General features: G+C 43.3%; 1 protein-coding gene across 2 annotated transcripts in view; it reads right to left on the bottom strand.

Annotated features, from left to right (window-relative positions):
- LOC125905023 (transmembrane channel-like protein 3) overlaps window positions 1-14929 on the bottom strand; it is a 223276-nt gene that overhangs the window by 40238 nt on the left and 168109 nt on the right. For both annotated transcript variants that reach the window (XM_049602785.1, XM_049602791.1), the window contains exons 18-21: window positions 12621-12746; window positions 12434-12512; window positions 4512-4554; window positions 4143-4416 (exon numbers count right to left, since the gene is read on the bottom strand). In XM_049602785.1, coding sequence (XP_049458742.1) covers window positions 4143-4416; window positions 4512-4554; window positions 12434-12512; window positions 12621-12746 — 522 coding nt within the window. The remainder of the gene's footprint in view (window positions 1-4142; window positions 4417-4511; window positions 4555-12433; window positions 12513-12620; window positions 12747-14929) is intronic.

The following is a 14929-nucleotide window of genomic DNA, read 5'->3' as shown; positions in this document are numbered from 1 at the left end:
GGGGTGGGTAATCAGGGAAGTGGCAGCACCTGAGCTCAGTGAGCCTTTAAAAGCTCTGGCTGCTCACTGCTCTTTCTCTTCTCCTTCCTGAGGCAGCATTTGGTTTTGGGTTTGGTTTTGTCACTCATGCCCTCACCTACACCACTGACTTTACTGATTGCAAACGCCATGTTTAGTTAGGTTCTTTTTCTTTTTTTTTATTCTTTAGTAAATAAAATCCTTTAATTGGCTTTCCTTGTGTATGCGTCTCCCTCTTTGTCATGGCCGTGCGGCCCGGTTCATGACAATATATATACATACATATTTATATATGGAAATACACATACACATGCTATACCTGCCTACCTCAGGCATGAGCAAATACAATCCTGGTAGAGTCATACTAGCTCGGACATCACTGGGTCAACAAGGTCTCCATCAGTTGCTAGGAAACCAGGGCAATCTGATGAGACATGGGCTACTGGAACAAGACATACATGAACAAGGGCGGAGAACACTGAAGTGGTGGAATGCTACTATACAAGCAATCCCAAAAAGAGGGATATATGTAGACAATGTGGGACCTATGGATACATCAAATCCCACAATCAAAAACTGCTGACCAAAGACTGGCCATCCGGCTGAAGAGATACACCAAAGAAGTAGAAGCCAGGATAATAAACAGAATGTTCTCCACCAAGGTGTTCTCTCAGCGGCAGGGAAATAACAGCAGGTCAGACCCACCAAGACCAGAGATGGAAACATACTGAAAGGGCATACGGGAAAGAGAAGCATCACACAACACTGATGCCCAGTGGCTAGTGGACTTTAAAGCTGGCCACAGCAACCTTCCTGAACAAGAACCAGTAACCATCTCAATGGCAGACATCCAGGAAAGAGTGTCAAAGATGAAGAGCTGGACAACACCGGGCCCTGATATGATCCATACATACTGGCTAAAGAAGCTAACTGCACTCCATGAATGCCGAGCAGAACACATGGCCCACCCAGAATGGTTGACACAGGGCAGGACAGTCCTGATCATGAAAGACCCCCAGAAGGGAACCATCCCATCCAACTATGGACTGATAACCTGTCTCTGCACAACATGGAAGCTCCTGTCAGGCATCATAGCGGCTAAGATAACTAGGCATGTGGTCCAATACATGAGCAAGGCACAGAAAGGAATTGGCTGTAACATCAGAGGATACAAGCACCAGCTACTCGTCGACAGAGCAATCACCCGAGACTGCAAGAGCAGGGAGACCAACCTGCGTACTGCTTGGATTGACAAGAAAGCCTACGACTCAATGCCACACATCTGGATACTGGAATGTCTGTAACTATACAAGATCAACAGGACTCTAACGGACTTCATAAAGAACTCCAGGGGAATGTGGAGGATGACCCTAAAGGCCAACTCAAAGCCAATTGCCCAAGTCAATTGCGACATATACTAAGGGGATGCACTGTCATCACAGTTGTTCTGTATAGGCCTGAATCCCCTCTGTCACATCATCAAGAAGACTGGCTAAAGATACCACCTCTGAAGTGGGGTAACAATCAGCCATCTGCTCTACATGGATGACATCAAGCTGTGTGCCAAGAATGAGCGAGAAATCGACTCACTGATACACACCACCAGGATCTACAGCAAGAACATAAGGATGTCATTCGGAATAGACAAGTGTGGTCGGTTATGTGTCAGTAGGAGCACTCGGAGCACTGGCCCCCAAACTGGGAGATTGGCTTCGGCAGATTCCAGGAACAACATCTGAAGCCTTAGCCCAGAAGTGTGCAGTCCTAGGCACAGCTAAGATACTGCACAGAACCGTCAAACTCCCAGGCCAGAGGACCCGAGCTTGAGGATGATACAGATACCACATATATATTTGTATATATACATACCACACCCATGGGGCTAGCTGCTAGCATCATGGTTCAATTGCCAGAAAAATGTTTCTTTATCTTTTCAAATATCATATCATATATATATATATATATATATATATATATATATATGTACAGTACAGGCCAAAAGTTTGGACACACCTTCTCATTCAATGCGTTTTCTTTATTTTCATGACTATTTACATTGTAGATTCTCACTGAAGGCATCAAAACTATGAATGAACACATGTGGAGTTATGTACTTAACAAAAAAAAGGTGAAATAACTGAAAACATGTTTTATATTCTAGTTTCTTCAAAATAGCCACCCTTTGCTCTGATTACTGCTTTGCACACTCTTGGCATTCTCTCAATGAGCTTCAAGAGGTAGTCACCTGAAATGGTTTTCCAACAGTTTTGAAGGAGTTCCCAGAGGTGTTTAGCACTTGTTGGCCCCTTTGCCTTCACTCTGCGGTCCAGCTCACCCCAAACCATCTCGATTGGGTTCAGGTCCGGTGACTGTGGAGGCCAGGTCATCTGCCGCAGCACTCCATCACTCTCCTTCTTGGTCAAATAGCCCTTACACAGCCTGGAGGTGTGTTTGGGGTCATTGTCCTGTTGAAAAATAAATGATCGTCCAACTAAACACAAACCGGATGGGATGGCATGTCGCTGCAGGATGCTGTGGTAGCCATGCTGGTTCAGTGTGCCTTCAATTTTGAATAAATCCCCAACAGTGTCACCAGCAAAACACCCCCACACCATCACACCTCCTCCTCCATGCTTCACAGTGGGAACCAGGCATGTGGAATCCATCCGTTCACCTTTTCTGCGTCTCACAAAGACACGGCGGTTGGAACCAAAGATCTCAAATTTGGACTCGTCAGACCAAAGCACAGATTTCCATTGGTCTAATATCCATTCCTTGTGTTTCTTGGCCCAAACAAATCTCTTCTGCTTGTTGCCTCTCCTTAGCAGTGGTTTCCTAGCAGCTATTTGACCATGAAGGCCTGATTCGCGCAGTCTCCTCTTAACAGTTGTTCTAGAGATGGGTCTGCTGCTAGAATTCTGTGTGGCATTCATCTGGTCTCTGATCGAGCTGCTGTTAACTTGCGATTTCTGAGGCTGGTGACTCGGATGAACTTATCCTCAGAAGCAGAGGTGACTCTTGGTCTTCCTTTCCTGGGTCGGTCCTCATGTGTGCCAGTTTCGTTGTAGCGCTTGATGGTTTTTAAGTGACTCCACTTGGGGACACATTTAAAGTTTTTGCTCGACTGACTGACCTTCATTTCTTAAAGTAATGATGGCCACTCATTTTTCGTTAGTTAGCTGATTGGTTCTGGCCATAATATGAATTTTAACAGTTGTCCAATAGGGCTGTCGGCTGTGTATTAACCTGACTTCTGCACAACACAACTGATGGTCCCAACCCCATTGATAAAGCAAGAAATTCCACTAATTAACCCTGATAAGGCACACCTGTGAAGTGGAAACCATTTCAGGTGACTACCTCTTGAAGCTCATCGAGAGAATGCCAAGAGTGTGCAAAGCAGTAATCAGAGCAAAGGGTGGCTATTTTGAAGAAACTAGAATATAAAACATGTTTTCAGTTATTTCACCTTTTTTTGTTAAGTACATAACTCCACATGTGTTCATTCATAGTTTTGATGCCTTCAGTGAGAATCTACAATGTAAATAGTCATGAAAATAAAGAAAACGCATTGAATGAGAAGGTGTGTCCAAACTTTTGGCCTGTACTGTATATATATATATATATATATATATATATATATATACACACACATATATAATATTAATATATATATATATATATATGTATGTTAATATAATATGCTCAAAGTTTATTATCACATTTTTGCACAATGACGCCAAAATTGAACTGTCTACCCCAGCTTTGAATTTTCTTTTAATGCCGAGCAATTCCATATAAAATGTCTTTGTGTAATTTTCAATACTATTCAGCATCATCTCCAGCATCACAGATAACCAATATTAAGAATCTTATACAGTACGCATGTGCACCTGCTTTTTTTGTTGCATTGGAAACTTACCGTCTAAGATCAGTCATTTTCAGTAAACAGGGCTCTAGTCTAAAAGTGTAGTTTAGGACATCCTCATTGGCTTTATTTTCCACGACTGATCAATTCTACAATTATTTCCCATTCAAAAAAATGTATATCCGTCACGTAAGAGGTCACCTTTTGTCTTAAGTCAACCTGATTAGCTGAACCAATATATCAATGTGTGTCAGACCTGTTAGGTATGTGCTCCAGCCTGTGTTTGGGCAGTATGGTCACTGCTGGACTTCTGACGGATCCAGCCGCACTTCCTCTGTTCAGGTCCGCTCTACATGCTGATTGGGTGATGGTGCGGATGCTGTTTCCACGAGGAACAGGAGAATTGAAGTTTGTGACGCTGCTGTTCCGCTGGGGAGATGGAGTGTGAGCCGAGGCATCCTGGCTTGTGATGTCACTCTCTTGCTGATCTGGTTTTTTGTCTGCTGCAGCCTCTGGAGCCTGAAGTCTTGCTAAGGTTGGGTTAAATGTTACAGGGTGATGGGTCACGAAACTACAAGAAATAATGGAACACACACAGGAGAGCTGAAAAAAACAGCATGGATACCTGCAGCCATGTGGAAGACTTTCTTCTTGTCCTCGGTCCGCTCCTAAATAGATTAAAAAAAAATTCCATGTAAATTATAATCTCCATTTTTGCTGGAAAAAAAAAGAATACATAAATGATTATTTTGTTAACAAAATTGTTGTAAATTAATGCTCTGTCAATAAAAACAAAAACAATTTTGTCAATTTTGTAGCCATTAGATAGTGTGTCTATCAAAGGAGGGCACTAGATTTTTTAATATCTGCTCAGTCCAAATTTGGCATAAGTTCAGGACCAAACTCAAGGTATCTATCACAAAAATATTTGTTGTAAAAAATAATTAAAAATGAAACAAACAAACAAAGAACAACAACAAAATAAGCTGTGATTCTAAAATATTAATATCTGTTAAGTCTTTCCTATAGAATACGATTGTATGTGTTCCCTCTCTAAATTCAAAGGTTTTTGCGAGTCTCTGAACACAACACAGGCAGAGTACTCCCTGAGTTCTTTATTATTTCCTCAGCAGTAGTTTGTGACTCACAGGGTGGAAAGTTGACCTCTTGATCTGTTCACAGCTGATCAGATCGATGGATGAAAGGAGCAGCAGCTGCAACTGAATGCAAACTTTTTGACCCAGCTGAATGAATGGTTAAATTTCACTGTCAGTGCTGCTACATCTCTGCCCAAGTGCGCTCTCTGTCCCATATTGTAAATAACCAAATGGTATATATAGTATATTCCAACAACACCCCTGATGAATTGTACAGCTCCAAATATTATTATTTGTGACGGCAGTTGTTATAATCAAGGCGGGCCACCACAAATAAATGAATGTGTGGGAAACCCTTCTGTTTTGGCATTCAAAGTACGGTATTGTTCTGCCCTAGTGTATTGTATCCACAAAGACCTTTTTATGCTCAAAATAATTTGCAAAGCTCCAGTGAATAAATATATTTAACTAGTCAAACTTTCCATACTGTATTCATCTTTATTCATCATTTTTTTTGTAGTTTACTAGAAGTTAGTGTCACCCTGGTTCCCTCAACAAAAAAGTCAATGGGATTTTTCCACTGGATTTTGCATTATTGCAGAAGCTGTATATGATACCTATTCTTTTTTTTTTTTTTCAGATAATCTCACAATTTCAAATCTTCACAGTCAATTTAAGGATTTTTAAAGCATAAATGCAATCACTGCTCAGCCTCCCTGGGAAAGTTTATTCTAGGGTGCTGGAAAAGGGGCTCCAACTGATTGTTGAGTCTTGGATTCAGAAAGAGCAATGCATATTCTGTCCTGGTTGTGGGACAGTGGACCAGCTCTTTACCCTTGCAGGGCTGCTGGAGGGGTTGTGGGAGTTTGCAAATCCAGTCTACTTATGCTTTGTGGACTTAGAGAAGGCTTACGACCGCATTCTAAGGGGAGTCTTGTGGGGGGTTGTGAAGGGGGGGTATGGTTAGAAGTCGGCTGCAGGAGAGAGAGATGTGGGGGGATGGCTCAGGAGAGTAGTGGCAGGTACGTTGATTGGGACTGCTGCTGATTAATCTGACTGTTCTTTCTCCCCTTTTTATGCAGTAGTGTGCTGGTCCTGGAGAGACGTCTGTTTCCACAGGAAGGAAACCTCTGTCTGTGTGTTGGTTCAGTTTAAAACGTAACCTTCTGAAGAGCATGTGCCACAGGAGCTGGGCAGCTGCAGGCACATGTTATTTATTATTTAATTTAATGATTGTTGTTCGGAGCAGACAGCCTGAATAAAGACTGTAAAACCTATAGGGGGATCTGCATGTCTATGCTGGGGAGCTCACAAACATAGCAAGAGGAATACACTGCCACCCAACATGTCCCAGCACATACGATGACAGATCCACAGCAGCTTCAGCCGGTGACAGCTCTGGCACAAATGCTGGGGGAAATTGCTGCAATGCACCAGGAACAAGCAGCAATGAATGTACGGCAATTGGAGGCACTCCATGCCCAGACAGAGAGGCAGACACAACTGCTGGAGGGGCTGCTTTCCCGGTCAGCTGCGTCGCCTTCCCCTCCTTCTCCCTCACTCTCTGGTGTCACTCTGCACAAGATGGCGATGGCGGACGACCTCCAGGACTTCCTGGACTTGTTTGAGGCGACGGCAGTGGCGTGTGGCTGGCCAGCCATGGGCTGTACGCTTGCTCCCCTTGCTGTCAGGGAAGGCACAGACTGTGGTGCTCGGCCTGCCTGCCTGCTTGCAAGGAAGGTTCCAGGATGTGAAGAAAACAATCCTTGACTGGATGGGCTACACGTGTGAGGATCACCAGCGTCGCTTCAGGTCCGCTAAGCTGGGACCTGCAGGCTGCCCCTTGGTTTACGCTCAGCAGCTGAGGATGTGGCGACCAGGTGGCTGCAGCCAGGGGGGTCGCTTGCAGAGGCAGATGCTGGAGCAGGTCATGCTGGAGCAGTTCAGGGAGGGGTTTCCGATGGGGACCTCAGAGTGGGTGCGGTGTCACCCTCCCCTCCTCCTCCTGGCACTTATTCTCCCTTTGTTTTCTCCCCTCCTCAGGTTCCAGCCACTACAGCCGGTACTCTCAACTCACAGAGGGTTCCTCAGGCATCATGGCAGGTGTGTTGGCGGTGTGGGCAGCCTGGTCACTTCTGCAGTGAGTGCCCGCTCATGGAGGTCAGCCAAGTGATGTGGGTTGCAGGCCTACCAACACCCTCCCCTGGTCCAGGAGGGACATGCAGTGTTCCAGTGAGGATTCAAGGGGGTGTACACCAGGCGATGGTGGATTCGGGCTGTATGCAATCTATAATCCATCAGTACCTGGTTCGTCCAGGGACTTTGGTGGAGGCATCATGGGTGGACATTAGGTGTGTACGTGGGGATATCCACAGATACCCTGTAGTGGAAATTTGACATTAGGGCAAAAAGCATAGTGTTAAGGCTGCGGTTAGCTCCTGCCTGACACACCCCTTGATGCTGGGCACTGATTGGCCTGGGTTCAATAGGTTAGTGGGGCAATGTGTGGGGGTGCGTTCACGATCGATAGGGACATGGGATATGTGTGTGGTGCTCAGTGGTGATGTGAGGTAGGGAGGGGGAACCGGCGGTGCCTTTGCAGGAGGCTCTGCAGGTCCCTGTTCTACACTCCATGGAAGATTTTCCATTCGAACACTCTCGTGATGATACTCTGCGTTTTGCTTTGGACCAGGGGCGCTGCCAGGGATTTTGGGCCCCATGAAAAGAATTTTTATTGGGGTCTTTATACAGCTGGCCGGGAGGCCGGCAAAAATTTTTGATGCTATTTTACAATAAAACTATGCATTTTGATGGTATTTTTGACTATCATTCCCATATTTGTGAAAAAAGAACAATCTCTTCCTCCACCTCCCTGACAAACTTGAAGAGGATCCTGGACCTGGCTCTGTAGAGTATGTACGTGACATACATAAATTATATAGTATTTCCTATAATGTAGCCTAACTATTGTAATAGCATCATAGTCACCTTTTCAGGTGCCCTCCCACCATTTAGTTTTACTTAAAGGTGCTTCAGTGATTTAACCAAAAATAACAAAAGAAAATGCGATTTTCACTAACAATCCCCCACTGCTCATTGTCTCCCTCTTGTAGGTCTAATTTATCTCCAAAACTCACAGGTGGTGGCACTGGATTTGGGGTGGAAAAAATACATATATTAGGCTATATGGTCGTTAATCTATTTAATCCTCTGATCTCCAGAATATGTAAACATTTCTCTGATTGGATTGAGAGCAGTCACCCAGTCTGCTGCACACATGACAAAATTTCTTCTCTGTTCCTACTGCAATTCTTCTATTTCAGAGATAGCTGAATTTTAACAAAACAAAAAAGTTATATATATATATATATATATATATATATATATATATATATATATATATGCTTTTGAAACCATTAAAATTGTTCAGAACGATTTTTATTTCATTTATTCTAATTAATCTTTTCCATAATAATAGATTCATCTTTTATATCTTTTGTATGTATTGTTTTTTGTTGTTATCTGTCATTTGAGTCTGTAATAAAATTTATCATTATTATTAATTCAACACATGGCTGTTCACCTCCTTCCTCATATGGGGGTACTGGTTCAGGGGCAGGTGGAGTTGGAGGCTGACAGACAGCTGCTGCTGCTGCACTTGATGTATCTTTTCAGAACGAGGCATCATTTTGACAGAGGGGAGGTCAACTGATTGAATATGAGCAGCTTGCTAAACGTTTGACTGTATTGATTATTTAACTAAAACAACAGTGAAATGTAAAAATCCAGAGTTTTCTTCAGAAATATGAGCTAACATGGGGAGAAAAGTGAGCTAGCTTATAGACCAAGGACAAAGTTAATATTCCATAACTTTCCACCACATGAACCACTAACAAACCCACCTTGGTTTTTGAAATACTGGGTGACATACTGTCGACCCTTTGCTTCTTTCTCCTCTCTTGGCTTCCTTTCTTTCCGTTTTTGGCTACCTCATTTTTTAGGCATATTGTCATCTCCACCTCCTTACACGCTGTCTGTGACAAATCACCGGCACACTGCAGCTGTTCCAGTCGGACTGAACCATTTTATGTAAATAGAGAGGGGGGGCATTAATGTTTCCAATTAATGTTACCAGTACATTGTAAATAAAATGTATTTGTGATTTTAAGTTAGTTAATAACTTAGTGCCATATTATTTTTTGTTAGTATTATAATTTTATTAGGGGCCTCTCTGGGCCCCTCTTAATCATGGGCCCCTAGAATCCTTCTCCTTTTTCCCCCCTTTTCAGCGCCCCAGGGACCAAGTGATAAAAATTGATGGTCATTTGGCACACCCTGATGCAGTGCAAACCTATCCACACTTCTCATTGGTTAGGCACAGATTATACAGAGAGATTCATGACACTCAGACAGGAGAAGAAATTTCCCAGTTGTTGGTGCTGAAAAGCCGCCAGGAAATGGTTTTCCCGATGGCTGGGCACATGGGGTTTGACAAAACACTAGACCAGATAATGGCCCAATTCTATTGGCCCGGCATTCGGGGAGATGTGCACCGTTGCCCTGAATTGCACCAATTACCACTCATTGAGGTTCCATTTGAGTGTATTGGGATGGACCTCATCGGGCCATTTCACCGGAGTGCACGTGGATATTGCTTTGTGTTCTGGTGGATTATCCAACGCAATATGCAGAAGCAGTGCCCCTGCAGACTATCTCTGCAAAGAGTGTTGCACAGGCGCTGTTTCAGGTCATCTCCCGAGTTGGGATCCCAATGAAGATCCTAACTGACCAGGGCACCTCATTTATGTCACACACACTAAGGGAACTGTACGGGATATTAGGTATCAAGTCAATTCGGACTAGTGAGTACCACCCTCAGACTGACGGCCTTGTCGAGCGTCTGAACAAAACCTTGAAGTCCATGGTCCGTAATTTTGTTTATGAAGATGCCTGCAATTGGGATAGGCGGTTAGATCCTCTGTTGTTTGCAGTGTGGGAGGTACTCCAGGCCTCCACGGAATTTTCTCCCTTTGAGCTGCTGTTTGGCAGAAAACCACGTGGGGTTCAATACATCCTGGACCTTAGAGCAAATCTCCACACACAACGCCTTTACGGCTCCCCGGCCTAAGTCCAGCGGTGGGGGTATGTGGAGGGGGACGTGGTTAGCAGTCGGCTGCAGGAGAAAAACAGAGGTGTGGGGGGGGGATGGCTCAGGAGACTAGTGGTAGGTGAGCTGATTGGGACAACGACCATTTCTTTCCCCGTTAAAGGTTTTTTTTGTCATACGGATTTACTGTTAATTTATCATGTTGATCTGTTCTGTACAACATCTATTGCTCGTCTGTCCGTCCCGGAAGAGGGATCCCTCCTCAGTTGCTCTTCCTGAGGTTTCTACCATTTTTTTTCCCCATTAAAGGTTTTTTTGGGGGGAGTTTTTCCTTATCCGCTGTGAGGGTCCAAAGGACAGAGGGATGTGGTATGCTGTAAAGCCCTGTGAGGCAAATTGTTATTTGTGATATTGGGCTTTATAAATTAAATTGATTGACTGATTGATTGATTGATTGATTGATTGATTGACAGCTGCTGCTGATTAATCTGACTGCTCTTTCTCCCCTTTTTATGCAGTAGTGTGCTGGTCCTGGAGAGACATCTGTTTCCACAGGAAGGAAACCTCTGCCTGTGTGTTTGTTCATTTTAAAACGTAGCCTTCTGAAGAGCATGTACCGCAGGAGCCAGGCAGCTGTAAGCAAATGCGATTTATTATTTAATTTAATGATTGTTGTTCGGAGCAGACAGCCTGAATAAAACACTGCAAACCTATTGGGGGATCTGTGTGTCTATGCTGGGGAGCTCACGATTGAGCAAGACGGCTATAGGGGTATTGCGGGAATACCAGGTACCAGGGTCACTGCTATGAGCCATCCAGTCCTCGTGCAACCAAAGTGAGAGCTACGTCCGCATACTTAGTACAAAGTCAAACATGTTCTCAGTGGGTGTTGGCCTCTGCCAAGGCTGTCCCTTGTCTCAGATTCTGTTCATAATATTCATGGACAGGATCTCAAGGTGCTGCCGAGAGGAGGAAGGGGTCCAGTTTGGTGACTTCAGAATTGCATCTCTGCTTTTTGCAGATGATGTGGTTCTGCTGGCTTCATCACACCATGACTTACAGCATGCACTGAGGCGGTTTGCAGCCGAGTGTGAAGTAGTTGGGATGAGAGTCGGCAGCTCCAAGTCTGAGTCCATGGTTCTTTGCCGAAAAATGATGATTTGCCCCCTCCGGGTTGGGAGTCAGTTGCTGCCCCAGGCGAACGAGTTCAAGCATCTCGGAGGCTTGTTCACAAGTTAGGGTAGAAGTATGAGATGGACTGGCAGTTTGCCCACATCACTGTAGGCTGTGGCCCAGACCGTCGTGGTGAAGAGAGAGCTGAGACAAAAGGAAAAGCTTTCGATTTACTGGTCCGTCTACATCCCAGCCCTCACCTATGGTCGTGAGCTATGGGCAATGAATGAAAGAATGAGGTCACAGATACAAGCGGCCAAAACGAGTTTTGTCAAAAGGGTGGCTGGACTCAACCTTAGAGATTGGGTAGAGAGCGCGGACATCCAGAGGAATCTTGGGGTAGAGCAACTGCTCCTTTGCGTTGAAAGGGGTCAGTTAAGGTGACAGGGGCATCTGATCAGGATGCCTTCTAGGCGCCTCTCGTTGGAAGTGTTCCGGGCATGTCCCACTAAGTAGGAGGCCCCGGGGCAGACCCAGAATACACTGGAGGGATTACATATCTTGTCTGGCCTGGGTACGCCTCGGAGTCCCCCAGGAGGAGCTGGAAAGCATTGCCGGGGAGAGGGACATCTGGAATGTTTTGCTTGGCCTGCTGCCCCTGCGACCTGGCTTCGGTTAAGCGGTTGAAAATGGATGGATGGATGGATGGATGGATGGATGGAAATGTAATCACCAGAAAAAAAAAGCTAATGTTTGATATAAACAAACTACACCACAGTCGCATGACATCAATGTCACTACCAAAACACGGCTGTAGAGACATCTTTTGTTTGATGGTGCTAGTCTCATTTAGCAACTTGTTAGCAGGCACCATTTAAAGACATGTAAAAGCTTAAAAATTCAGGAGTTGGGGATTTACTGATTTCTTTTTTATTTTGAAGAACAGTACATGAAAACCTCTTAAACTTGTTTCAACCACGGACTTATTTTTTTGGCATTTTACCAAGGACCCATTAAAAACATAGATATATAAAACTTCAAGAAAGGGGACCGGAAGGGCAAAATTACTAATTTTGGGTTTTAGGGACTAATTTCTGCAACACTATTGGCTACTAGGCACTCTATGTGCTGAGAGGGATGTAGACATATTTTAGTTCAGTGCTACAGAGTATACATGTTGAAAATGATCATTGCCTGATCCGCTCTGAAAACGATTCATCAGAAACTCACAGTCTGGAGCTGCATCCTCAGCTGATTGTTGGTGAATTTGAGGGATCTGGCAATGGCCTGGAGATAGTATATCAGCATGCTAAAAAACAGGGACAAAAGTCAAGATGGCTTCTTGATATAGAAGTGTATGTAAGTGTGTGTGTGTGTGTGTGTGTGTGTGAGAGAGAGAGAGAGTGTGCAGTCTTACAACAGAAGCAGCAATGCTGGCAGCACTACAACAGGGCTAGTGACATAACTCATCACTTTACTGAACCACAGGGGGAAGTCACTGGCCACGGTCTCGGAAATTATGTCATATATTTTCTCTTGACCACTGAAACACACATTTTAAGCAACATTTAAACTCAATATTAACACACACAGTGAAGGGGGCTGCCAGTTATTGCTTGCCTGTGTCCAGACCTTTGAGTCCACCCACTCCACTTAGTTCAAGTTGACTGATTCTGATCTGGCATGGCAACATGAAACAGGGGTTTCTTGGTTGAAATATAAAACAACCAAAATTCAAATGCTGTCGCTGAACTTTGCGTTCTTTTATAGTTTCCTTAACAGCCACAAAGGAATCTACAAAAGAGGGAGGGGTTTATTACATCAGTGACAGCATTCCAGTTTTGCATTGGTGCAAGACTTTGGTGCCACTTCTTTTTATATTAATGGGGCAATGGGGCAGTTCCACAATAACTATGATGTAGGCACATACACATCCAGTCACCTATCTGTAGGCTTCGCTAAATTTGTGCTAAATTTATGCTATTATGTCTATTTTGCAAGTGTTGGTGGGGCTTTTTGTGGATGGCTTTAGATGGTTGTGGCATGTGGCTGTGAGTCACTCATTGGTATGAGAAAATAAACTCACCAATCTGTAAATTCTCCTCCTGCCAACTTCTAGATAGCTAGCTGCTAGCTTGCCAGATTGAGGTTTCCAAATGTAAGCATCAGTAAACATTAAGAATAGATGTAGAGGATGGGCACCAGCTGAACTAGCATTGTGCTAGCCATTGTACAGGCTTTGGATAATAAACTGAACAACCTCCATACTGCATCGGTTTCCAAAGGGATATAAGCTAAGTTATAAGTGTTATCCTATTTTTCCATATGATGATCTGACTGTTGATCACGGCTATGGCTGCTATGACTGCTACTGCTATGGCTGTTGACGTCAGGATGTGTGGACAGTTGAATCATTCTACAACCAAAACTATGGATTACTAGAACCATCAAAAAACATGGACAATTGTAGAACAGCAGCCAAAAATGTAAGAAGGGACAAAAAAGTAGTAAATTACAGTGCACAAGTTAAAGGAGCTGTGTTGTTTCACCTTTGACTTTTTTAAAAATCTAAATATGCATATTGGTTTTCCTTGTTACTAGTCTCCAAAAAGTTATTCATTAAATCAAATGTTAGCCTACAATATTAGTTAGCACTGCAGAAGCATCTTGCTCCATGAAAGAATAATAAAAAAAAGAAAAGGAAAAAAGTCAGTTCTTAGCTTTTTATTACATGATATTTTCAGGTTATAGTGGAAATTTTTCTTGTGAAAAAAAAGAAAAGTAAAGAAACATCTCTTACTATACCAATATACTATTTATTTTATTACATGATGTGATAAAATATTGTTTTAATGAGAAAGTAATGTGTATTTGTATATTTAATATTATTTTATTTAATATTTAATGCAGTAAGCAATTTGGAACTGAGGACACTCATTGTTTAAGTTTTCAAAGGGAAATTCTTTCACATTCTTCAGTGTCTCACCAGTCAAGGGTCTCGGTTTTCCTTTTTTGCAATTCATAATGTCCCACACATTATTAATGAGAGACAGGTCTGGATTGCAGACTGGTCTGTCTAGTACCTGCAATCTTTTACTATTAAACCACGCTTTTGTAACATGTGCAGAATGTGTCTCATTGTCTTGGAATTAGCAAAGACTTCCCTGAAAAAGATGGATTCTGGATCGCAGCATATGTTGTTCAAAAAACAATGTAAAACGTGGGTTCGTCAGACTATGGCACACTTTTCCACTTTGTGTAAATCCATCTCAGATGAGCTTGGGTTCAGAGAAGTGGACGCTGTCTCTGGGTGTTTTTGATGGCTTTCACCTTGCATGCTAAAGTCTGAACTTGCATATACAGATGCAGAGATGAACCGTGTTTACCAAAGTGTTTTTGAGCCCATGTGGTAATATCCTCTATACAGTCATGTTGGTTTTTAATGCAGTCTGAGGGATCAAGGACCACAATTTTGTGCTGTTATTCAGCCTTACCCCTTACATGCAGAGATTTCTACGGGTTCTCTGAATCTTTTGATAATGTAATGGATTATAGATGGTAAAATCCCTAAAATTCTTCAAACTGTGTGTTGAGAAATGTTGTTCTCAAACCTTTGGCCTGTTTGCCCACAGTTTTTCACGACGTAAACCTTGCTTTTGAACAACTAAGCCTTTCAAGGATGCCCCTTTCATAGCTATTAATGATACTATCATTCGTTACCAATTA

This window comes from Epinephelus fuscoguttatus, linkage group LG2, assembly GCF_011397635.1.
Source record: "Epinephelus fuscoguttatus linkage group LG2, E.fuscoguttatus.final_Chr_v1".
In the NCBI taxonomy this organism is placed as follows: domain Eukaryota; kingdom Metazoa; phylum Chordata; class Actinopteri; order Perciformes; family Serranidae; genus Epinephelus; species Epinephelus fuscoguttatus.
This window is presented reverse-complemented; position numbering and strand designations above follow the sequence as displayed.